Source organism: Homarus americanus, unplaced genomic scaffold, assembly GCF_018991925.1.
Source record: "Homarus americanus isolate GMGI-L3 unplaced genomic scaffold, GMGI_Hamer_2.0 scaffold54443, whole genome shotgun sequence".
Taxonomy (NCBI): Eukaryota; Metazoa; Arthropoda; class Malacostraca; order Decapoda; family Nephropidae; genus Homarus; species Homarus americanus.
Window position 1 is genome coordinate 7,172,231 of NW_024750852.1, and position 27,240 is coordinate 7,199,470.

The 27,240-nt window shown below is 35.7% G+C and overlaps 4 protein-coding genes across 4 annotated transcripts in view; 2 read left to right on the forward strand and 2 right to left on the reverse strand.

Annotated features, from left to right (window-relative positions):
- Positions 1 to 1,305, reverse strand: part of LOC121854376 — a 5,519-nt gene extending 4,214 nt beyond the window's left edge. Inside the window, exon 1 of the mRNA XM_042349008.1 lies at positions 769 to 1,305. Within this exon, the coding sequence (XP_042204942.1) occupies positions 769 to 918 (150 nt within the window). The 5' untranslated portion in view covers positions 919 to 1,305. The remainder of the gene's footprint in view (positions 1 to 768) is intronic.
- A 4,870-nt stretch (positions 1,306 to 6,175) lies between these two features.
- On the forward strand, positions 6,176 to 11,006 carry LOC121854286. Its single transcript, XM_042348854.1, has 6 exons — positions 6,176 to 6,769; positions 7,374 to 7,623; positions 8,270 to 8,443; positions 8,822 to 9,029; positions 10,183 to 10,295; positions 10,525 to 11,006. The coding sequence occupies exons 1-6, from the start codon at positions 6,550 to 6,552 to the stop codon at positions 10,721 to 10,723; spliced, it is 1,164 nt and encodes a 387-aa protein (XP_042204788.1). The 5' UTR covers positions 6,176 to 6,549; the 3' UTR covers positions 10,724 to 11,006.
- A 2,449-nt stretch (positions 11,007 to 13,455) lies between these two features.
- Positions 13,456 to 18,621, reverse strand: LOC121854287 (multifunctional methyltransferase subunit TRM112-like protein). Its single transcript, XM_042348855.1, has 4 exons — positions 18,425 to 18,621; positions 17,359 to 17,460; positions 16,289 to 16,381; positions 13,456 to 14,502 (listed from the first exon to the last, which is right to left on the reverse strand). The coding sequence occupies exons 1-4, from the start codon at positions 18,500 to 18,502 to the stop codon at positions 14,401 to 14,403; spliced, it is 375 nt and encodes a 124-aa protein (XP_042204789.1). The 5' UTR covers positions 18,503 to 18,621; the 3' UTR covers positions 13,456 to 14,400.
- Positions 18,622 to 21,177: 2,556 nt separating this feature from the next.
- LOC121854271 (26S proteasome non-ATPase regulatory subunit 11-like) lies at positions 21,178 to 27,230 on the forward strand. The gene is made up of 2 exons (XM_042348819.1): positions 21,178 to 21,315; positions 25,161 to 27,230. The coding sequence occupies exons 1-2, from the start codon at positions 21,231 to 21,233 to the stop codon at positions 26,321 to 26,323; spliced, it is 1,248 nt and encodes a 415-aa protein (XP_042204753.1). The 5' UTR covers positions 21,178 to 21,230; the 3' UTR covers positions 26,324 to 27,230.
- Positions 27,231 to 27,240: the final 10 nt, after the last annotated feature.

Sequence of the window (27,240 nt, forward strand, 5' to 3'; positions counted from 1 at the left end):
GGAATTGTACTCTTCATAATATGCTGTACCGACTTTTTTGTTTCCATTACTAATAATTTCTCGCACGCCCTTGCCTGAGTTTGCAACGATCACGTGTCATTGTAGACCAACACAACGAATTAACGCCTTTCACCACTGATACCTGCTATCTAGGTATAAATAAAAGGGCATTGCCCCCAGTTCTTCACTGTACAACAAAATTAATGTTATTACCGAGAATTCCGTTCTTCATAAAATTTTTGATTGGTCCTATTAGATACTTTAATAAGGCATGCATAATGTCAAACAAAAAGTAATAGATTGGAATGCAACTTTGTAGACATTTATTTTCCCCACTTCAAAGATTTTCGAATTGCATAAGTATTGTACATCATCCTTATGTTGCTGCTATTCATTGACTTTTGATCTTATAATGTCATTACTGCGCCTCAACAACTAAGGTCTCTTGCAGCAAGGACTATATATTTTATCCTTGTCTTGCAGCGTGTAACAAGGTTAGTAATTATTACACTAGTCCATCAACAAGAAAAACTGGAAATATATTGAACTATTTTGTTACACTCTAGTTATATGATCCTAAAATCCTATCTTGGTTTTTCTTACAGCCAACCTAACCTAACCTCATCCCCCCAAATAGTGTTAAGGTGGTTAACCATTAGTCAAAATAAACTGGGTGGAAATTCTTCGGTTAATCCGAAAACTTTTACAAACAAAAAATGCTGCCACACATTCATCACGCTCAATTAATAGCATTGTGACGTCACTGACCGTTTGGATGACGTAGGGCCGCCGCTTCTCCACTGACGCTCGACACTCCTCGATCGTGTTTTTGTGGGCGGAGATGATGAGGGTTAAGGAAGCTAACTGTGGGCGGACCTCCACCTCCCCCACGCCCACTACTTCCACCACCTCACCCATACCTCCACACTCCTTGTAGGTTCGTTAACTGTGAGTGTGAGGTGGCGAGGGTCAGAGCGGCTTCTTTCTAGCTTGGCGTATTGGGTGGTTTTTAATTTCGCGAACTGGTGATTAGGATTCCATTTGGTTTCCTTTATATCACAGGATTCATCACGGTCTCGTTAAAAATATTATTCTATTCATATTAAATCAAATATTTTGAGAGAACTCACATTTTGGCGGCTGTTATGTCACGACGTTTATTATTTTCCAAGATCTTTGATGATAGTGAGTTTATTAGTTGGCCTGCACGTGATCACAATGAACAAATCAGATTTACCTGTACAACTGATAAAGAGTGGAATAATTTTCATACCCGTAAGTGGAAGAAATGCAAATAAATGTCCATTATCGATCATGTAGTCAGCCGAGATGCAGCAAGACACGTGAGCTTGTTGTGATGGTTACCATGACAACACGCCACGTGTTGCTTGCTTGCGCTGGGAAGGAAAGTAATAGTGAAATGAATTGCAAATAACACGGAGATAGATACACTGATGATATCTTTTTGAAAATTTTGTCACGTGATACTAAATTCTCTTAGTTTAATGACAAATCGTTTAACCGGTTTATTAATATATTTAAATTAATAATATACGATGTTTATCATTGAGGAAATAAATTTCTAGTATAACTTAAAACTTATGGTAAGATTTGTATGAAAGCGAGACAAACTTTGGAATATTATTACATTTACACACATTAATTGTCAGCGAGGCTATGCAATAATTTCGTAGGCAGAACGTGAAAAATAATTTAAATGTATTTTCCCGTTAATATTCTGAAATAACGTCCTTGTCTGAGTTATGTAGTAGCAAGTTGTAATTTAAAGTTCAAGCTAAATTTGCACCTTGCAATCCTTGAATATCTTACAATGCATCACTTATGAGAATAACTGTAGATTGACAAAAGGTAAACAGGATATTTTGAGAACGTTTTCTTGTTACGTATACAGGAGAAAACTTTCCTTTAGGAGCAATGTGTTTCATGCAGGGTACAGAAAGCTCAAGCACACGAGAGAGGAATAACGAATACACACGTCAGCCTTGTAGCACGTTGATGCAATGCTCAGCGACGCGTCTACAGTATTTTTGAAGCTGTAGTGATATGAATGGTGAATTACCGGGATATCTTCGACCATTGCAATATTCTTGTAATGTATGGACTAAAACTCGGCTGCTGGCTCCTTGTGTGATGAGTTTAGGTGCAATGAAATGTGTGAAGTAATGTGATTTTTGTTCAGATCGGTAACTGGATTAGCTGAAACAAGACCAAGTGCAATGAAACAAACAAATCATTGAGACTGTTGATGCAGTAAAGTGATACAGTGTTCGGGAACAGCGTACAGGGTCAAAGCAACGACGTCTGAAGGCCAAACGATATGCCTAATGCTCAGTAACTTTTTTTTTACGGGATTACCCCACCAGGGCACAGGTCAATGACCCACATCAGGGCCTGGGGGCGAAAATATTATAAGTATAATAATAATTAATAAAAATTAAAATAAATATTAAATAAAGATGCAATATAATAATAATAATAATAATAATAATAATAATAAAAAAGATCAATAATGAGAAACGATATACTGTATGTATGTTGTCATGGGTTGCGTTAGGCTTACCCACGCAACCAACTCCAAAGTTTGTTTTACCAGAGATAAGACGCCCGGCGAGGCATAACTGGGACATGTATTTTTCAATTAGTGTATGTCAGCCAGCCTTTAGGGGGGTGGGCAGTGAAACAGTGTTGTACTGTTCATTGCTTCACACCCAAAAACCTCATTTTAAGTAGTATCCCCTGAGCCATGGGTTAGTTAAGACGTCGTCTCCATCCTCTCCCTCCTGAAGGGGGGCGGGACACCACACCACACAGAGTACTCCACCGCCACTCCGTCCTGTGAACCGTCGTCGACACGAGACTAAGCGTGTTAACCTAGTTTGTTATCCCCGTGGAAATATCACCTGTGGATGCCTGGTTGCGACAAGAGCAATCCAGGCTGGTCTATTGCACCTAATGGTTAATTCAAGTCACGCTTACCAGTTCTACTTGCCGCGACAACCGTCCACAGTGACTGTCAGTGACGCGAGACTATGTGTGGTAACCCAAGAGTACCTTTTTGTTGTTATGGCCGTGGGAAGAAGTTATTGTGATGAAGCCTGGTTGCAACAAAGGCAATCCAGGCTGGCAGTAAATGTATCACTTGAAGAATTAAGGTTCTGTTAAGTCACACCCATTGTAGAGTAACCACATGTGTCCCCAAGTTGAAAATTCCCTGTTTTAGAAGATTAATTTTATTACAGCGTGAACGTGAGTAAATCATATATCCATGCAAATTGTAAATCATTGTATGGAAGCTTGACAAATAAATGTAAGTGCAATTATCTGCCCGTATCTGTGATCCTATCTTATTATTACTAAAGGTAATGACTGATTGGTTATGACATAGTATAACCAATAACTTAGATGGATGTTGAAAATTAAATGAATTCATTAAATCATCATTTATCAAGTATAAATCATGGAATGTCGAGTGGTGAGTCAGTGGCGTAGCTAAGTGTATGCCGCCAGGCGCCCTGATTGCGGTGACCTAAAAATACATATTGCATACAGCTACTCTCTTTTATATATATATATATATATATATATATATATATATATATATATATATATATATATATATATATATATATATATATATATATATATATATATATATATATATATATATATATATATATATATGTATATATATAAATATATATATATATATATATATTAAATAGTTTGCCTTACTGTTGTCAGACAAAAGCCACCCCGATCAAAGTAGGGGGCTTTTGTCTGGGTGGCTTTCGTCTAGGGGGCTTTTGTCTGGGTGGCTTTTGTCGGGGGGGCTTTTGTCTGTACCCCAGTGAGGATAGTGTCTTAGTATAAAATCGCAATGCTGTGAAACAAAATCTTAATATTTAATCTCAGTACCGCAGCAAAAGTCACATCAATATTTTTTAACCAATACTTTGATATTTCTTACCTTATAGTATTATGTCTTCCAACGAAGTAAATAACTGGATCGAAAACACAAGAGAACTTAAAAGTCGTCTAGCCTCCCCTCGTCTTGTCACGATGGAGACTTATGCAGAACTGAAGTGAATTGCTTGTAACTGGTGGATCGGTCGGCTGTACATGAACTGATATGACCCGAGACTGCATGGTTTTGCAGCTACTGGAGACGTTAATTCTTCCCTTTGTATCGGCGGCAAATTAATCCTCGTCGTGTCTGACCTAACACCTGACCCACACCACATGAGCTCACTGGCGTACTTGTTTGAAGTTGTTTCCTTAATCCTCAACAGGTTACAGGTTGTGTGTGTGGCGGGGGGGGGGGCGCATAGCAAGGGTGTAGCTCATGACGTGGCCGTGATGATGTGGGTCTGGTGTTAGGTCAGACACGACAAGGATTAACTTGCCGCCGATACAAAGGGATGGATTAACGTCTCCAGTAGCTGCAGATATGGGTGATGAGCAGACCCAAAAGTGCCGCCCCCCCCTAGCTACGCTAGTGGGTGGAGTGAACTTCTACGTAGATATGCCATAATCTCCTGTAAGTAATCAGTGTGAAGGTATCGGACTCTACGGTAAGAAATAAGAAATACGACATATTATTATCTTTATATAATATAATCCACTCCTACTACCACCGATTCTTCTTGGTGGACCGATGCACCACCAAAACCATGACATATGTTGTGTAACACTACTTGTGTTATCAAAGTTAGAGAAACAATTGAAACCCTGCAATTGTGTGTAAATGAGGCAGAAAGTCTGATCAGCAACCTGGAACTTGGTCACAAAATTTGTGATGCCATATGGCAGCAGGGTCTACCATTAGATAATACATATTGCTTCCAATATCTTCCCAGGCGGTAGTACCTCCCTTTTTGATAGCTGCCTACTACTAAACTACTTGTAATACCTAATTATAACGACTTTTATGGCCCAAGATCAAAATCGACGTACAAATTTGAAAATAGATACAAATATTGCATTTTATTATTGTTGTCAGTATTGCTGTTGTCATAATGTTAAAATTTTATTACTGTGCTTCAACAACGAAGGTCTTGAGCGCGTAACAAGTAAAACTGTACACTATTACATCAACAATTAGAAATTGTGAGATAAATTTCTGTCAGAATTTTATTGTAATGTTGCTATTGATAATCTAGACTAGATGCTTTGATTAGTTTACTTATTACTACAGGGTATGTGTAATATTTATATTATGGTTGATGTAATTAGCCTGTGCTAATGAAAATATTTATGATTTATTATTTGGAATAATAACTACATTAATTGAATACAATTTGAACATATGCATTCTATTATCATTTTCTTCAGTGATGAGAAAACCTGGTGAAGTCAAGTTACAATAACTCAGTACAGGTATACGAAAAGTGGAAAGACGGTGAAACATCAATATTTCATAATGACATAAGTTACATTATATCCTTTCTGTGATGTGGTTATGTGAAATGCCCACGTTAACATGAACTGAATATACTGTATTGTTCATACTGTATACTAATACGGAAATAACGAGCCACCAAAAAATCCGTTTTTATCGTGAAACCAAATATATATCTAATTTGTTTATCCAAAGTATTCGGTAACGAAATCCTTAACATATATTACAGGTATATAATATACCTGTAATATTTTCCCGTCATATCGCCCAGTTTGAAATATCTTCAAATAGTCTACTGTAGCTTGTGTTTATCATGGGGTCGCAGCGCTAAATGAATTAAGTGATAATTATTTGTTATTTATTCGTTAAAAAAATGTGGAGTAGCGTTGAGTATGATATCTCAAATCTAACTTGGAAGTGTTTTAGCGACAAGTTACTGGAGAAGGAAATTAGCTGTCCGGGGACCTTTTTTATTAAAAGTTTGCAGTTGAAAACAGAAATGGCGAAAGAAAATTATCCAGATGAATTCGACATTTTTTAAGCAATATGAATGAAACGCTATCCCCAGTAGGTCATCATGCCTTAGGATAGTGTGGGGTATGGGATGTTTGGGTTCACACTCAGGATGGGATGGAGAAAGGAAACTCACAATGTGCTCTCTGTATACATGTTGTATTGGATGTACAATGCAGCTTGGTGCTGGGAAGTGGCAGCGTAGTTACAAGTGTGATGTAGAGAGAGCTGGTTGGGGAGGATGCTCAGAGGAGGACAGCTTGTGGGTCGCCATGCTCGCCGGCGGGAGCGAGGGCCGCCAGGCAGCGGCGGAGGAGGTGGTGTTGCTTGCTGCGGCTGTAGCTAGAAGAGGGAGGGCACCACGAGGTTAGGTCTTAAATGGCGGGGGTAGGCGTGGCTTAGTAGTTGACCTCCGTGGTGTATGGCGGCGTTGGTTGACCAGACCACGAGGCATACACTGGGGAATTCGCGGAGTCGGCTACTCGGCGACAAATAGCGTTTGTAGGGGAGAAATCCACTACAATAGCTCCCCTACATGTCCGAGTTTAGAGCCACTGCTACCCAGCGATCCAGGAAAATGTACTCGATATCTCTCCAGGAAGTCAGACCTTAATTTGATGACGTGTAGTTTTGAGTCTTTACAACAGTACGTATATTGTGTTTGTAGTTTACTCCGTGCTCGCGATCCTGAACGAATTCGAGTGCCAACGACTCTGCGTGTGATGAGTTTATTGCAAATGCCTCGTCGGATACGACGTGTGTTAATGTTTGTCTCCCTGGCCCTTCTGGTACTGTGGGCACCAGTACGCCAACTCTATGCTCCAATGGAACCATATAGTAAGTTCCTAATTGTGTAAAAAAAAAATTATGCGGGCCAGCAGTATGGGTACAGATATGAAGATTGCACAAATTGTCAACCATTTCCAGGCCTTAGAAGGTTCACTGTCTAACCATGTGAGTGTTGTCTACATATTGTATTTTACTCACGCCGGAGAGGATGTGTGAATAAAAATCCGTCGTTAGTCATGTGACTGTGACTACTGTATATGTCGCCATATACAGAAATCGCTAGTTTGTTTTCTCAGGATAATCTATATTATAGGGATCTATAAGGTCAGAGATCAAGGTACTCAACCGCTTTACTAATTAACTAAATATACAGGACAGTAAAAAGAAAGAGGACAGTTCACAATGCCCTGAGAAGTTGAGTCCTGAGATATATATATATATATATATATATATATATATATATATATATATATATATATATATATATATATATATATATATATATATATATATATGTGTGTGTGTGTGTGTGTGTGTGTGTGTGTGTAAACGTGTACTAAAAAGATAATTAGTTTTATGATAATGCCAAATGACATTTCTGTCTCGTGGGTGTATATATATAAACATATATTTGCTCTTTGAACTCCCGCAGAATCCTCCCCAGTAGCTGATATGTCTCCAATATCTTACATGAGAGGAACAGTGCCCCCCACACCTGGGGAATTGAGAGTCATCTCTCAAGAGCCGTTAAAATACAATATATCTTTTTCTGGTGAGTCCCTGGAAGAGTTGCAGAGTCTAGTGAGTGACCTGATCGATGTCATGACGCAGCCAACCTACTCTTGCAGAAAATTCGTTAGCCAAGGAGGAACCTCCTGCCAGAAGATCTTTGATGGACAAAAGTAAGTTGGTTGGTATGGGCGTGACTAATTGCAGTTGTGGAATGGGTGGTGTGAATGAAAGTTTATTTTATAGATTATTTCTCCTTGAATATTGTAATTTGTAGGAAAATAAAAGGAAGTTCCTTAAATTTACTGATGTGAATTACTTTATCAGCGTCAACACCCAAACATAGAATGTACAGATTTTGTCAAAATCGAACATTTCACTCCTATTCGTTAATGTAAATCAATAAACAGTACCTGGGATATCCCATGATTTGCCATATTTGTCAAATTAAATTTATTCCAAATTTAACTGATGTAATATTACAAAAGCTGTCTGGCTCATTCTGTTGTGAAGTGAGAATGCATCAACATACACTGTTGGGTAATGTGTATAATTCTGAACAATGTTATTTATGAGTTTTGTTTACAATAATTAGGCATAATAATATTGAACATGTATGTGAATTTATCTATTTTTTTTATATCAAGCGATTATGCATGTGTATGTACAGTACTAGTACTGTATTGAGGTTGTTCAGGGTACGTACTTGTATTCCTGTGTGCCTACCGAGATAACTACAATACTGCACCTGTTGACATAATCTATTTAGAAGTAACCAGATTTATTTCAGATAAGCAATAACACATCACCTTAATCCAGGATGGTGTGTTTGGACATGTTCGAAAGTAGGCCCAGCAACTTCTGCATGGTGTATTCATTCGGTGTTGGCCATGACTTGAGCTTCGACGCAGACATGGGCAAATTAGGTTGTCAGGTGTTTTCATTCGATGATGATGCCTCCCATGACATCTATAAGAGGGAACCTTTTCCCAGGTAATGTCAACTCAAAATGTGTAATGTTGCTTCAACTGATAATGGTTAAAAAATGGTTTTGACTACAGTATGACAATCTAGATCAGCTAAGAATGCAGTTCAAAGAATAAGGAGCATTTGGCCAGAAATTGGTAAAAACTGTGTATGCTACTCATACTCCATTTCACTTATTCTTGGTGTTTAGCAACTTCACTTATCACATCACTACCAGGAGCCAACATTTTGGCAATTCTGCTGAATCAGCATTTCAGAGTTGACAAGGCTGCATATGTCAGTTTTCAAAAAATATAGCTTGAATTTTACGGGTTGTCTAGATGACTTTATTTTTCATAATCATTTTGAGGATGCAGTACAAGTCACTTCTACACTGTCTTTCAGGGTACATTTCATCCATGTTCGCATAGGAGCAAGCAGAGATGTTCAGCTGTTGAATAGCCATGATAAATTCAACTTACCTCACATGTACCTGTACAGGCCCTTGGATAACATCATGTACCTTCTTGACCAATTCCGTGCTAACATAGACTTTCTTAAAATCGACATTGAGGGCACGGAGTTTGATGTACTAGAAGAGTCACTGTTTAAGGTAGGACATTTTCTTTAAATTTTATTTCTGTTACTGTTTTTGTTGTTTTTTTTTTTCACATTACTGAAAAGACTGTTTTAATACAGATAAGATTGAGTATGTTTTCTGGTTGGTGTTCACATTATTAAACTAAGTTAAATCTCCATATCCAAGAATATTAAAATATTTATAATCATCTTTGAGAACAAAAGTTCCTACAGATTCTCCAGAAGACAAATAGGATATTACTCCTATCATAATAACACAGTGATGAGAATGCATCCAATGTCGTCCAGTTGTCTGTCTGTCTGTCTAGAAATAAATCTTTGAAGCACGTTGTCCTCAATTTTACGGGGGTGAATTTAAACAATCTGTGGTCTTTTATCACATTACCATGCTATATGATACCTATCCTAATTCTGAAAAAAAAATATTTCCCCAATAGAAGACAATATCTAAGGACAATAGAAGCAAAAATCATGGCTGAATAGTGATGTGTTGTGTTGTTACTGAAATCATGGACGAGCTAAAGTACGTAATGTTAACCGGAGATAGTGCATGATCATCCCCTACCATCTTCAAATTTGTTGACCAACCCAGGGTGTGGAGTATTGGTCAGCTCCTATGGGGTCCATCCTGCCTCTCATGGAGGGACAGGAAATATTACACACCCATTCCCTAGGCTATCCGCACCTCCTAAACAAATTTCAGCTCTAACCTTCAAAACTGTGGAAATGCATCTGACCCACAAGACAAAAACTACCAAAGAGTTTTACCTCATATTTTTTTTATACTGTTAGAATAGTGTAATGGCTAACCTTGTTACGCACTTGAAGACCGACATTGTTGAAGTATAGTATGGTTTTAACATTATAACAAAAATGACCCAAAATTGGAAATACAGGGCCAACCCTCCCCTCATGGTAGACCAGGAGATTGTTTATTGTTCCACCCCCTTAGATTGACTGATTACTGTATTTTACTCTCGTGTCCACTGCACTACAATATATTATACATAATTAAGAAAATTTTAACAAAGTTTTTTTTGTAATAAGTCAGTAGATAAAAGGATGAAAAATTAATTTCCGTAAAAATTAATTTTAAGTTTCTTTGCCGATTAATTTGCTCATTACATCTGTATTCAGTTCAAACCAAACATTTTATGTCTGCACAGACGGACGTGCTAGAGAGAACTAGGCAAGTGGCTCTCGAGGTGCATCTTTCAGCTTTCCTCGACCAAAATCAACCCATTCACCACCTTCACCACGCCCTAACCAACTATACCAGGTCGGGACACTAACAAGTCATCTAATTTTTAATAATAATTTAACTCATAAAATATTATTTACATTCATATATATTCCAATTGCAGACTGAGTTCAAATTTTATGAACATTACTTTTTTCCCTCTGAAGATATCCATACCTACAGTAAGTCTTTCTGCATTTACACAATATTTATATTTTGATAATTATCAAGATGCTGTATATATCAGCAGCTTCTAATGTATTGGTAGGGTATTTCGAGGGTTGGAGGAACGTGGAATGAGGTTGGCGCACTACGAGCCAAACTTCATCAAGCCCGAGCTGGCCACGTTGGCAGGACGTACCTTCTCTCTCTTCTCTGAACTGGTGTGGGTCAATGTCAAGCTGAAGGTCACTCCCAAATACAGAATGCCTAGTAACAAACTAATTGATGAAGTAGAATTAAACTAGCAAAAGTTGACAGTGAAATAAATTATGTTGTTGCTCACATGGGTCCATTTGGTCTATTGGTGTTACAGTACTGTACTCACCTCAATATACAGTAAACCCTTGTCATTAGCGATTTTGATGATTCGCAGTAGCAGAAGGTGGCTATAGTGGCTAGCTTGCAAGCCTTTTCCCGCAGCACAACGAGTCTCCCCACACAGAATCTCGTGTTATACTCTCAAAACTTTAGTGTTTCTGTCCGAAATGGCCCCTGAAAGACTGCCTAGTGTCAGTGCTAGTGGAGTGAAATGTAAAAGGCAGAAGTCAATGATGACCCTGACAAACAAAGTTTTATTATTAGACAAGTTAAAAGAGGGGATGAGTGCTGCTGTTGTTGGTCAGTTGTTTGGTATAGGTATACAGTAGTGCACTAAGGTAGTATAAGTTGCTATTCGCGGTTTTGCCAATTCACGCCATTTCTTGAAACCTATCCCTCGTGAATGGCAAGGGTCTACTGTACTGTATACTGTAATCATGTTAGTTGCATCTGGATTTTCATTGTAGGAATATGGGTACAGTACTTGGAAATAATGAGCAGTATAATTGACCTTACATAATCTATGAACATTGTAAACAAAAATCTTTTATTGTAGAATTTGGTGATTTAAGTCATGCAAAGAATAGTTTGTTTCATGAGGGTAATTAATCAACATCTCATAAGGCAATCTGCTTTCCTGCACTGCCTGATATTGTTAGTAAATAGTACACAATCTTTTTAATATCGAAGGCTACATAAAAATATTCTGTAATGTCATCATACAAGTTCACATTGGTTCAGCACATACATAAATAGTCAATTCATCTAAGCATAGGTGGGTTTCTGTTTCCTCCACCACCTTGTATCAAATTTTTTCTCCCCTCCCATATTTTGTGAAAATATGTAGTGTTACTGAACTACAGTACGTGTACATTCTTTTAAGTTTGTGCAAGGCAATTCATAAATTTCCCCCCTAAGATTTACTGTCAGTTTATGAACATGATGGTCATTGTTTGTCTCATCTTTCTGATCTGGGTGTGTGTTCTTCCACATTTCTAAAATGAACTGGTGTTGTGCATACCTTCAAAGTTTTCTACATTAGAGGTGAGCATTCATTATCCCTCAATTGAAAGTTAAGGGGAATGTAGGCAGTGATGCAGTCCATCTTTTCATATCAAAGTTGTTTTGTAGTCAATATTTTCTATGAAATGAATAGATAGGTCCCAATTATTGGTATGTAAGTTTTGTATTATGTTCATTCACAATGTTTCTTTCTCCTGTTAATTTTGTTATATACTGCATATACCCTGTACTGCTGACTGTAGCTCCTCTTTTCTTCTTTATACAGTATAAGGTGCTACTGAATTAAAATCTAAATACTGTTCCAGAATAATATATGTATCAATGAGCTGTAGCTATTTATTACTATGTTTTATAGGTAGATTTTAAACTAATAATGGAGAAAAGAATGAAATTTAAGTTGAGTTATGTTAATGTATTGACAGTAACAGTACTGGCCATTACTTAGTACTGAATATGTAAAGTGTAAATATGAAACTGTTCAATGCTGTCTTTCTAGAGAAGGTGAATCATGTGCTAAAATGCATCAGAAAGACATAAACCGGTTCCTAATGGAAGTACGACTACATTAAAGGTGTGTAAAGTCACCTCACTGGCTATTTAATATTTTCACGGATGGAACATCAAGAGATGTAAAGTATGTTAAAAATAAAGTGATGGAGAGGGATGCAAGTTTATTTGCCAGGAATAAGGAATGCAAATGTAAGGTGAGTCAGCTTCTATTTGCAGATGATATTGATTAAATGTTGGGTAATACAGAAAATAAGTTAGTGAATATGTTTGAAAGTGTGTGTTGTAAGAGGAGGTCAATAGTGATTGTGAACAAAAGTGTAGTGATGCAGCTAGAAAGTGGAAAAGAAAAAAATTTATGTTAATTCAAATGGGGATAGTGGTGTTCCAGGTATTTGATAGTGGTTGCAGCAACAAACAAAAGTAGGAGTAAAGAACTAATACAGGGTAATCAAAGTAAAAAAAAATAGATGCACTGAAAAATACACAAAAGGAGAGAGAGGACTGTTATCAAAGGAGGCTAAGATGGGAATTTATGGGAAATATTTCTGAAAGTTAACATTATTTATTTTTAAAGAAACACATGAATTCTGGATACAAGAGGAAGAAACAGAATAGAAATGACAGAAACAAGCAGATTAGAAAATACGGAAATGGTATGCTTGACATTAATATGTGGGATGAATAGGATGCAGTCAATATTAAGAAAGTGAGAAACTGTGGAAATGACAAGTGTCAGGTAGAGAGCTGACTGGGGTTTGCTCAGGTGATGCAGACAATATTTCAGAAGTTAGTGGTAGGAGAAAAAGGGGTAGATGAGGAGATGGAAAGATTGAGTGATTAAGACACTATATGGGAGTAGGGTAAATAAATGTCCAGAAAGCAGTGATATATGTGAATGTTCAAGAAAGTCCTGTGTCAAATAGTTTTCCATGCATAGCTAGATATTCTCCTGATGTGTGATGATATGGGTTGTGTCAAGTAAAAAGAGAAAGAACAAAAGTATAGTTATGAATAAATAGCAGTGAAAGAATTTCTATTCTCAATACCAGCCACAGCCCATCATAACAGAAATGAATTTGCAAATATGATCAAATCTGATTTTTATGTTAATTTCAAAATACAGTACTCAATTAGCCTCGATAAAATTTATTAATTTCTGTTATAAAAACGTTTAGAAAACATAACAAAGACAGTGATAATTTATAAACTAATTCAAAATCTATCGACAATTCATTAAAAAATAAAAATAAAATACTGTACTGTACCTCTACTTGCAAAACATACTAAATTTCATTATACAGTACCGTACTGTATAATATGAATGGGTAAGACATATGAAATACCACAGTCATTGATGAACACCTCATTAAGCTTGAGACTAAAATAACTAAAAAAATAAACTTTTTTGCAAGTCTTAAATATATTTTTTCAATTATATGCAATCTTTTTATTTCTGTAACTTAAATAATGAAAAATCCTATACAGTATTCATATTCTTAAACACCTATTGTCTAACTTTATGGATGTAAATTTATCATTAAATGGTTTACAGGAGAATGTCTTTAAGTACAGTACAGTGAATATGGATTAATGTATACAGTATAAGCCTAATGATGTAATGGTTTTCATTAGCTTCTGGCGGGAATTGAAGCTTATGATGGGATATTTGTACAGCATTTTGAAGATGTCCAGAATGTTCATGGTCTTACAAAATTGTTACAAATATCAGGTAAAGATAAATGCCAAATATGATAAACTAATCATTTAGTAGTGCAGTAGCATAAAAAAAAAATCCACAATTGTCTCAATGACCCATCCTATGCTCAAAGATATCTACAGTACTTAGAAAAATATTCAGACATCATAATCATCATTTTACAGCCATTTTCCACCCTAGTGTGAGTTAGCTGCACCTCAACACTGACCATATCTCTCAAATAAGCTTACTTATGTTATACAGTATCTTTACATGGTATCAATTGACAAAGGAGATGCATGCAATTTTAAAACTAACCTAATCTAATGCCATTTTCTGCTTTAACGCTTCAAGTAACATTTATCTTAACATGCATTATACTTCATCTTCATTCAATAGCATATTTGGTATTCCATTACTAATTGGAAACTTTCTCTGGGTTTCTGGACATTCAAGACATCCATTGATGACTTCCACCTGTGAAAGAGAATAATACTTTCAGTCAAATTCTACTCAGTGCCCACACTCATAAGATTGTATTTTACAGATAAAGTATACAAATTACAGCCAGAGCAAATGAAATTAAAAGTGCTTTACAATATTGTACTGTACAGTGGTCCCTCGGTTAACGAACACAATTCGTTCCACAGAGTCATTTGTTAACCGAAAATTTTGTAAACTGAATCCATTATTTCAATGGGATATTGGGTAATTGGTTCCAGCTCACAGAAAAGTACATACAAAGTATAAAGAAAATGCAGTAAAGTACACTTACTTTGAGGTGTGTATATAGAATGTTGCTGGATGATGATGATGGGAATTAGAAGTGGGGGGGTGGTGGAGGAGAAGAGAAGGAAATGGGGTTGGAGGAGAAATCGCCTCTCTTTGAACCCATGCTTGATGCAGTAATTTCACCAATAAAATTTTAAGTTCACTAGCTGTAATTACAGATTATTTTATTTAAATCAACACTGCACTGTGCTATATATTATCAATATGCTAACTAAATTTCAGAATGACCAATAATTTTAATGTAAAAACGTAAAATACTCTGTATTCAAGAGAGCAACAAATATGATATTTCCTCCACTGTAAACAAAGTTAAACTGACACTTTGGTGGGTGAGTCAAGCGGCTGGAAACGAATGTAAACAGAACCGATTACTGTATTGGCAGACTAGCCAATCAGCTGATGCTCACAACAAAACGTGTTTGTCGTAAGAATTTCGTTAATCGAAGTATTGTTCGTTAACCGAATTGAAGATCCTTATGGGAGCTAATTCGTTAATCGAACCATTCGTTAACCGAGGCACCACTGTACTATACTGTACTGTGAAATCCTATATATGCCAGCTCATAAGCATATGGATTTGATTCTTTACTGTGTGCTTAGACTAGAAATTGTACAAACCTGTAGTACTGTAGTACTTTAATATACTGTATTAAATTTTGAATCAGAATAACAAATGGTTTGTGCTCATTCTAAAATCATAAGCTATTTCTATGGATAAAGTCCCTCAAAAACACTCCCCCAAATTGCTAAACAAAACAAAGGAAGCATTTAATACTTCCTGTAACGGTACGACTTTTAGTCTCTTATAAACAGAGTTTAAACTTGTTCATAAAAGATTGTACAGTATTTCTGATTCATTTATTTCAGTTCACAAAACAGAAATTTGTTGCACTAGCATAAAAGTCATCCCCTCTAACTGACTTATTATTAAAAATTCTCTATCGATATATACATAATCAAAGTACGGTACATGTATTGAATAATTATAGAGAGATCAGTAACCAATTTGGCTGAGCATCTGCCAAAATAAACACCACTCACCTTATTTATGTACAAAGTAAAATGCTCAATGCACAATAAGGCATAAAGGAAAGCTTAAAATAATAATACCAAATACTTTAATTATATTAAAGTGTAATAGTAATGCTATTACTTCCTGGTTTGTCTGCCTGAAAACTAAGAGATGTTAGCACAGTTATAGTAACTCTAAATTGAAGTGCGGAACTACTTTTTGGTTTGAGGTAATTTGATATTTATGAGCCAACTAAGAGTTTGAACTAACCTGGATGCCTCATGCTCAAGTGAGACATCCACTTAATTGAGTTCAGAACCTTGGTTCAATCTGGGCAAGGAAATGCTTGCAGCAATGAAAATTTGTTCTTGGATGACATATACACAAAATTTGTATTAAGTAATGAAGTTTATAAATTTCCATTAGTCTTAGCCAAGAACAAAAAACATTAATGTTTACCTCTAAAAGAATGTGATGTAGTTTCTTCAGTAAGTCGTCATCATTTTCATATCCCTCCGGTAATGTATCAGGTAAGTCTTCCTGGTGGCCTACCTGATGTGTAAATAAAAATATCTTAAATTGTAATTCTCCACTCCATACAAACTTGGTAAATGTTTTTTCTTCCTATAGTACAGTTGCCAGCCAAAGTCCTCCTACAACTTGCTACACAGGGCTGTGGGAGAACTTTTGCTGGCAACTGTAAATTGAGAAGGGATTTTAAAAAAAAGAGGGGGTTGTTTTATATTCAACAGGAAATATTGGATGTACTGTAATGTCATAATTTTTAAATTTTGAAAACCATGAAATCTTAAAAATACTGTATTGTACTGATTATTGAACTAATCCAAGATCTTGTGATGATAGATATCCTATATTGTACAGTCAAGAACACAAGACCATCTACACTCCTTTTCAAGTCTATACCAAACTCAAATGAGACACAACAACATTATCTACAAGCAAGCAATTTGGGAATTTGTTCCACAGTTTGGAGCTTTGCAAATTCCATTTTAGACTGTACACACCAAATTTTGTTTAAAATCACTATTTGTTTATACAATACTGTACTATCACATTCACAAAGTTGGCAGCACACATTAACACACATATATATACTCGTACAGTACAGTACAGATATCCATCCTTTCTATATCCCTCTTCAACACAGCAACATCATCACAGTTTTATGGTTATATCTCGCCATTATGTGGGGTTAGCTGTTATTACCTGATGGTATGGTTTCACAGTTGTCATCAGCCAAATTTGAAGCAAATTATTTTTACATTGTGGAAACTGGACATTATACAGTAAGTAGGATTTCTAAGTGCCCTCTTAGTTACTCAATGAATTATTATCTTTTCAGATTTGCAATAATGTGAAAAATAGCACTTTTGCCAGGTTTTTAGCAAGACTGTGTTAACAAGTTTTGGGCTAACAGGCAAACAAATTGACAATTGGCAAGAGTGATAATAAACCTCTCCAGCCAGAACTATAAACCTCATTTTCCAATACTGTAAATAGTAACTTACACACTGTGCAGCAAATGTAAGGGCATTCCAGTCTAGCTTAGGTATCATTCTGGAGATGAATTCCCGGTCAAAATCAATGTCCACATTTTTTACTTCATCTGCCTGCAAAGAAAAATAGACAATTTACAGTTCCTAAATTCTTCCTTTTCAGTCAAGAATGATTTTGTTTTTATTATAAAATGCACACCATCTCTAGCAAAAAATAAAAACGAATAGGACACTACAAATATAAATTCAAAGGATGCAATTTTATGCTTCAACTGCTGCAATATAAAAATCTTGAAATTACTTTCAATACTCTTGATGGTATTATCAACACTTATGAATATAATTAAGCAAAATGAGATTTATCTACATCTTTATAATGTACTGTATTGAGCAAAATTTGCTATCACATTCACTCACCTGTACTCTTAAGTTAAAAGAAAATTATGACTCTTTGGGGCTAATGAATCATCATATTTCTCTATCACATGAAAATAACAATGCTGTTTGGAGACACGGGTTACCACGGGGTGTAGGAACACATTTCCGCAACTGTACAAACTAAAATATGACCACAATTATTTTAACCAAATGACAATAATTATTTTTTAATAATGTACAGACAAACCAAATGCAAATGTTATTTGGTTAGGATTCAGTTGTTTCATCGAGATGAATTAGTCCAAGAGCTTCCAACATGATCTTACACAGATAAGACTGTACAGTATGCTTCAATTAGACATGAGGTTAGGTTTGTATAATTTGTCTGACAAATCTTATAATGTAGCAGTAGACAACAAGTCATAGAGCGTAATTGTGCAAACGTTTGGAACGATTTTTTTTTTAAATATATTGTATGTTATATTACAAAATAATATATTATTCTCATTTTTGAGGTTTTACAAGAGGCAAGAAACCATATACAGTACCTTCAGTGGAATAATGTTCTCAAGTTGCTGGTTATGTACCACAAACGTCGTAAAGTATTACTAAAATCACTATCTAAGTTCCTTATTCAGGTATTATCTTGAGGGTTATTAACATCTCTTGGATATGTTTAGGATAAAGCCACAATCCCTACCTGTATTTTTAAGGGAAATCCTTCTTTAACATTCTTGATGCCTTTACTGGTCAACATATTGTGTGTGATAAGCTTCATTCTTCTGATTAGTGTTAGAAAAATTTTGTCGGGTATCAAGACTTAACAAAACTGTAATAATTGTGTTTACCAAATAAACTCGCGTGAGGACCAGGACTTGTAATTAATGTTAATAGAAATAAGACGAACAGGATGTCTCCCCTCTTTATATTTCACTCAATACAAACTATATAAATATAAACTTAAATTAAAACTACCTCGTGATCGTTAAAATGTGTTGAAGGAGATCAGATTTGTGACCATGAGCTTTAAAATATAAATATGTTGTTTAGCAGTCTTTTTGTGGTTGTTTCTTAACATTAACAGTCTTGCGTTTGGCTGTTAGAATATAACCTGGATACAACTGAATGTTATCTATAAACCAGGATTATAATAATAATTTCGTATTGTAATTAGCTATATTTCCCGTCTTGCTACTACTTTTTTCTTTATATTAATTAGTTCAGCGTAACAATTCTTCACAGTCTGGCAAAATTTGTCATACATTTAAGAGTAGCTTGGAAAGTTAAAAAGGAATCGTCATTGGAATTGCTGAGACTTATATTTATATATGAAACTTCACACTCAAATACTTCATCCTATGCTGTTAATAAATACACACACATAATACTTCAGATTATGAGTTTGGTGTTAAACTATATTCCGAGTTGTTGTGTTATGTAAATTGATTACAAGTAAAAATGCAAATCATGCAAAGGAACTGTGGATGCATGTACTGTAATTATTCTACAGTTATCAAGTCTGGGCCTTAAGGAGTTAATTGATGTTTATTTGTCATTTCATCATCTTTCAGTTTAGCAGCCTTTCGGGCGGTTGCCTTGGTTCTGTTCTTTGTTACTTTGAGTTGTCATAATATTCGCTGGCAGGCCATTCCAAGAGCTATCAAATCATACCACATGAAGATTGGCTCCCCCAGCTTATTTCACGTAATGACGAAATACCCTAACACTATCTGGGGGTTAGTTTGAGTTAGGTTATGGTTGGTTTGGTTAAGTTAGGGCGAAACAAAATTTCATGAGCATCATAAGATACACATGAAACCAATAAATCTGAAGATTATCTTCACACTAACCAACAAAGGTAATAGAGTAATTCAAAGAGTATAGATAAATACAACACAATATAACTATTTTAATCGTAAATATTTTTTCCTTGCTGAATGACTATACATAATTTTTACCCAATAAAATACAATCAAATGGAAATTGGTCCTCATATCGCCGCCTATAAATTTCTATTAATTAAATCACACACAGGAATGAAAAAGAGGACCGAGAGAGATAACCAATATAGTACTGGTGAAGGAGTTAATAAGCCCAAAACTGCCACGTCAAGACGATGGGTAGTCCTTTCATAATACAGCAGTATTAAACGTGATAAAAATAATCCTGGTGACTCAACTTTGTATTCATAACAGCTTTGTTAGTTATTCTTGGTTGAATTGACTTAGTGCTTACCATTGTTTGCACTTTCGATGTACTGCAATATTATGTACGCATTGTACTACGTACTGTACGTACATACTGAATCAATGTGAACTTGAATGGCGATTTTACTAAATATCTATGTATCTCTCTGCCTATCTATCTATTTGTCTATATTTATTGTGAATCGTTGTGGATTAAAGTTAGTGCTGAAGATTCACCTAACTCTTTCCAACGCCAGAAGACTTTATTCAGCTTAGAGAAACCCTTGCCCCTCAAAGGGTTAATAAACATACTGTTTACAAGCTGAAGATAGGAACACACAAGTGTATGTTTTTCCATCCCTATTCCTGCCTCTTTCTACACACACAACTTGGACTATTTCCATTGACACCACTTCTTCTTTTGAGATTACTGGGCCCCTTAATTCACTCCCTGAAAAAAATTGAGAGGGATAAAGGTTAATGGATAGAAAATGCACAAAATAACAATAAAACATAAGAGTGAAATTAATATGAATTTAAATGGATGAAGACGCTGATAATTAATCAGTAAATAGAATAGAAATGACACGAATGACCATTGAATATGCTGCTCCCTTCTGATAAAAACTGTATCTAAAATCATATTCACAGCTTTAAAGAAATGTTCCATCTAGGAATATCCAAAAGAAACTTTATTACGGACTCGCTACCTATTGCTTGACTAATTAATTGCTGAAACACACCTCTCTTATGTATATTCCTTAATTGTCCAGTATAAATAATTCTTCTTCAAATATTATAATTTTCCCATTGTGAATTACCTCAATGTTTTAGTTTCATATTCTCTAATTATCGTGTTTTTAAGAATATTACAACATTAAATTTTATCGAAATTTTAATATTTTCGCTGTATCATATTAGTGAGTAATTAGGTAGATATAGCCACAATACTTCACTAGAACTGTTGCAGTGGTCTCAAAAGAAACTACATATAATTTCTAATTAATTACAGTGCTGAAGTAGAACCACCACTACCACATAAGCGGCTACATTACAGTGAGAATCCCCTCTATGCACAATACTCAAGTCATGTTACCCATACATTGAACAAAGGAATTAAAGCTTAATTTACATTATATTAACATAATTCTATTTCAAAATGTAGAAAAATATGTTTAATCACTCTAAATATGATAGACAACTAAATTGGCATGAGAGTAAAGTTTGTGTGAGTAAAAGAAATGGCAGAGGTGTGACTTGCAGGAGAGGGAACGCTTGTCTCTGCGTCTTTGTCAACTAAACAGTTACGTCAAACTAGCAATGGCTGCTGCTACACTCGTTGCAAGGGCTCCGGCGATTTCTCTGTCTAAAATGGAAATAGATACCTCTACATTGAACAATTTAGGTAAGTATTATAGATTATATTGCATGGGAACTTGTGAGAGTAATATAAAGGTTATTTTTTAAGGTATTAAAGGAAAATGGGGTATGTTTATGTTTACCTCCCTTCACTTTGCTGATTCATTCCCCGTTGGTAAGTAAAGTTCAGTGAAATGCCTATTTAGTTTTCATTCAATAGTTTATTATTTTTTACTCATTTGGATAATTAACCGGGAATTGTGATTATAGTATAGTGATTGATAGGTAGAGAGTTACGGTCTGTGTATGGAAATGTGGGATAGTATCGGCTGGGAGGAAGTGGCCCCCATCACCGAAACAGGTTATGGCCTCAATTCTCATACTCAATTCCTAAAACTGGAAGACAGGTATTTTTGTGTTCATATAAGCGATAAATAATGGAAGTAGTATTTAAACTGGTTAAGAATTTGAAATGTGGAATGTAAACATCTGGAGAAAATTTTCAATCTAAAAATTTTAATGCACAGAATGCAAACCCAGTAGTGGAGAAATTATATATTGACTAAACTACCCATTAAGTAAACTAAAAGAATCAGCTTAATCTAACCAATGCTTCCAGGGTCATTAGATTATACTACATATTGGATACAGGTACTGCAGCTGTATGCCAAGTCACAAAAATATAGGTACAGTAGCTGTATTGACGGACTGTGTTGGGTTACGTTAAGTTAGTCGGAAAGAAGGCCATCTTTGTAAATATCATTGTATAGTCTGCCCACTACACATGCACCTTAGGCTGCTGTACCAATAGAGATCGACGTTTCGCATACAGCTGCCATACCTATATCCTGTGCTTTGATTATATGTTCGGTAAGGTATATACAACTTTGATGCTTTATTACATCAATGATGCCTCAGGTCTCTTTTTGCAGCCTTAATTTTTAGTTTTATTCTTACCTTTTCATAGATATATTAAATTCCTATTGCAGTAATAGATTTCAAGCATTACAAAGGGTGAGCTTAAACTTAATTAGGATCATGATATATGTGCACGTAAATAGTTTCATTACCCATCGAGTCACCTGTTGACAAATGCTGACCTATGAGACTATTTGTTAGACTATTTGCTTGCCAAGTAATGATTAGCATGGGGATTAGAGGAAAATGTCTTAATGTCACCACCTCTGAGAATATAATTAAACTTACACATGCTAAAATACTTGCCATAACTCATTTTAAATGTGGTTATAAGTGGTGCTGATACAACACCCAGGGAAACATTTATAGAGTGCTGGGGGCCTAAACCATTATTGCAGGCAGATGAGATGAGCCAATCTGTCCTTACCTAGCTTAGCTTATAAATGTTCCTAGCCATCATAGGCTAGGAATACAGGAGTTTAAAAATAGTTCATTAAATGTCTACATACAGTAAACCCTCGATAACTCGGCACATATGGGGCTCTGGCCGTGCCGAGTTATCCCAAATTTCGACTTATCGGGGCACACCCCCCACCCCACAAAAATAATAAAAAATTATTGACCCATATATGTCTACATGTAATTACTAATTGTACAAAAAGTAACACCAGCACTGCAGGCAAAGAATGAAGCATCATAGTAGGTGACACAGGCATGGTAGGTGACCAGGTATGCCGAGATTTTCCCAGATAATTTTATATAAGCATTTCCGAGACCATATCCATGCCGTGTTATATGGAATTCTGAGTTATCAAATGTCGAGTTATTGAGGGTTTACTGTACCTCAAGTGTGTCATCTTGGCTATTTTAATTTATTTGCTGCACTTTATGTATCAGAATTTATTTTAGTATAATTATCAAGCCTAGTTAGACACAAAAAGTCTTAGTGCCACCTTATAAATGCAGCCAACAATACAGGTGGCTGCATTTATAAGGTTCCTTGCAAGAAATGTAATATATTTTACTTAGGCCAGACACGTAAAGATCTTGTTACTAGACTTAAACAACATAAATATAGTGTTAGGACAGGCCAGGAATCCAATGCTCTGTTTGTTCATTTGAGGGATAATAAGCATTGCATTGACTGGGATAATGCCTCCTCAATATTACCTTGTAATTCAATTGGCAGTAGGAACATTATAGAATCCAGTCTCATTAAACATACCGAATCCGTCAACATGAATTTGAGTAATGGTATGTACAAACTGGATAATTTCGTAATTAAGAAGATTTGTAACCAGGTGAGAAGGTTGGGTCATCTTACCCTCTGACCTGACTACCGACTCCTGCGGTGCTTTTTGAAGATTAGTTGGGTCATTACCTAATACCTGACCATTGTGGACTTGATCTCACCCTCCTCTGTATATATATATACATATATACAGTGGTCCCTCGGTTAACGGACACAATCCGTTCCAGTAGGTTGTTCGTTAACCGAAACCATTGTTTCAATGGGTTTTTGGGCAATTGGTTCCAGCTCACCGAAAATTGCCTAAATTCAACAAAAATGGTAGAAAAGTTCACTTACTTTGAGGTGTGTATGTAGAAGGCTCCTGGATGTTGATGGGAATTAGAATGGGGGTGGAGGAGAAGGAAGAAGAGAAGGCATTGGGGTGGAAGAGAAGTCACCCCATGGCACCATTTCACCCATAAAATTTAGTTCTTGGTGTATTTCAAGATTATATTCTTTAACTCAACACTGCACTGCATTATATATTGTCAATATGTAAAATATATTTCAAAATGACCAATAATTTGCTTGGAAACACAGAAAAAAAGCTTTTAGTTGAAGAGAGTCTCAAGCAAGATGTTACCTCCAGTGAAAACAGATAGACTAACGCCTGTTTGCTGTGTTAAGAGGCTGGATGCCGCGCATTAAACTAGTCACTTTACCTTCAATTATGTTCAAAAATTGTTAAAATGACTAAAAAAATTGAATATTAAACTTTTAAAATTATTGAATAGTATAAACTTCTTGATATTTACTGAAATAGTAAGGAATTTAAGCCCTAGAACCGATTAATGTATTGGCGGACTAATACTAAAGCTGGTTGACCGGCCAGTGCAAGCGAAAACATGTTGAGAGGTCGGTTCGTAAGAAATTCGTTAACCGAATTTAAGAATCTTATGGGAGGCAGTTCGTTAACCGAAATTTCGTTAACCGAGGGACCACTGTATACACACCTTGTTATGTACTTCTCCTTAGTCTGCACTCACCCCTGAAGGTGTGAATTACACGAAAGCGCTTGGGAACTTCGTGTTTTCTTCTTTCCTTGTGGTTATCAGCATAGATCACGCGCACCTACAGTGATTTACTTGCATATATATATATATATATATATATATATATATATATATATATATATATATATATATATATATATATATATATATATATATATATATATATATATATATATATATATATATATATATGTATATATATATATATATATATATATATATATATATATATATATATATATATATATATATATATATATATATATATATATATATATATATATATATATATATATATATATATATATATATATATATATATAGATAGATAGATAGATAGATATTACACCTTGATTTCCTCTTCAAAGCAAAGAGTTTCATAGAGTTTATAAAGCTGAATGGCATTTTTATATTGCCTGACTTGCATAATAAAACCCTCTTAGTCCGGACTAATTGGGGGAAATCCAGTTGATATTAAGCAAATTTCTGGATAAAGCGATTTCCAGAGGGGGGGTTTATTTAATCTGCAAAAAGTCTGGATTAAGCTGGCTGTGATGAGCTGGAAGTGTGGAAATACATACAGTGAGTGAGGGGATGCATTACACTACTAGGTATGGGTAATTAATACATATTTACTTCTCATTTTCTAATGGAATACTTTATTCACAGCGACAGAAGAAGAAGATGATGTGGCAACAAGGGAAGCAGGGATCTTGTCACTGGCTGAGCAGTACAAGAAAGCAGGCCAGGCCCACCAGTTGGCTCAACTCATCAAGGACACTCGACCTTTTCTCTCCCAGATATCGAAGGCTAAAGCTGCCAAGCTGGTGCGGACGATGGTAGACATGTTCCTAGACATGGAAGCTACAACAGGTTTAGAGGTAGAAGTGTGCAGGGACAACATTGAATGGTCAAAAATTGAACGCCGTACCTTCTTGCGTCAGTCATTGGAGGCGAGATTGGTGGCTCTCTTTTATGACACAAAACAGTACACAGAGGCCCTTGCCCTGGGCTCTCAGTTGTTAAAAGAGTTAAAGAAGTTAGATGACAAAAACTTGTTGGTGGAAGTTCAGCTCTGGGAAAGTAAAACATATCATGCACTGGGTAACTTGCCTAAAGCCCGTGCCGCCTTAACTTCAGCACGCACAACAGCAAATGCTATATATTGTCCGCCTAAGCTTCAAGCAGCTCTTGATTTGCAGTCTGGCATTCTTCATGCTGCTGAAGAAAAGGATTTCAAGACAGCTTTTTCATATTTCTATGAAGCATTTGAAGGATATGATAGTACTGACAGCCCAAAAGCTCTCACTGCTCTAAAGTATATGTTACTATCAAAAATTATGCTGAAGTGTCCAGAGGACGTTCACAATATTGTAAGTGGGAAGTTGGCACTGCGGCACAGTGGAAGTCACGTTGATGCAATGAAGGGTATTGCTGCTGCCAGTAGTAAGCGCTCTCTAGCCGACTTCAAAACTACCCTTGGTAAGTATAAGGAGGAATTAGAAGGTGACATGATTGTGAAGGCTCATTTAAACACCCTATATGATAACATGCTCGAGCAGAATTTGTGCAGAATTATTGAGCCATACAGTAAGGTGCAAGTGGCCTATGTAAGTGAAACCATAGGTCTACAACAGGACACTGTTGAACGCAAACTGTCTCAGATGATCTTAGATTCTAAATTGACTGGTATTCTTGATCAGGGTGCAGGGGTATTGATTGTTTGGGATCCTGTTACCAAGGACAAAACATACGAACACGCTCTTGATACCATTAAGGCGATGGAAAAGGTCGTAGACGTCTTGTACCAGAAGGCCAAGAAACTAACGTAAAAAATAGCAAACTTAGCTCTGCACAGTTTCGCTATACAGTATAGGATTAAGGGCTGGTTAACAATTCTGGTGTATGATCCCATATTGTGTCTGTGTATTGTAAGTAATTTATGCTGTACATTGCAGGATTGTTACAGCTGTCCAGACCTCCACAACCCTAAGGACATTTTTTTTTTTTTTTGTGATGTAAATCCAGAGGTGTGTTGACTAGTGATGTTCACTTGTGCTACCTTGTGCCCCACTGCTCTGTATATATAAACTATCATAAAGTGGGGAAGTAGCAGGTTGTGGCTTACATCACAGTGGTAAGGATAGTTTGTTAAACGTACTGCTCTTTTCTCCATAAATACAGTGTAACTTGAGAGTAGAAATGCTGTTAAGTTATTTACTACTTTTGTGAAAAGGGCAATTTTTTGTATGTTGTTTGATAATAAATAAGGAGCACTAGCAATACACAATACTAGTACAGTATATTGTAAATTTATCTTTTCAATAAAATTATTATTTTTTCATTATTGACTTTACAGAGAATATTCATCATTGTTAAAATTCAATATTTCCTGTTCATTTTAACAGAAGATAAAATATTACAATCACCCAAACCAACTTTGTACAATGTTAAACAGATTTATCTTTGTGCTTGTAATCCATTAACAGGCATGTACTTGTAAGTACAGTAGCATCAAAATCTAAAGTGCTGTGTTAACTGTGCCCTTGAGACTATTACATACTAACCCATAAAGCAGAGATGTAATTCTTTGCCTTATGTTGTGCAGTATCAGTAATGACCGTGATAGGGATAAGGATAGCAATTACATGAGGATTATTTTCAAGTCCTTATTATAATCAGCTTACCACCAAGATTTAACTTTGAGATATTTTATAAAATAAAAAAAATGTATCTTAAGTCGAATTTT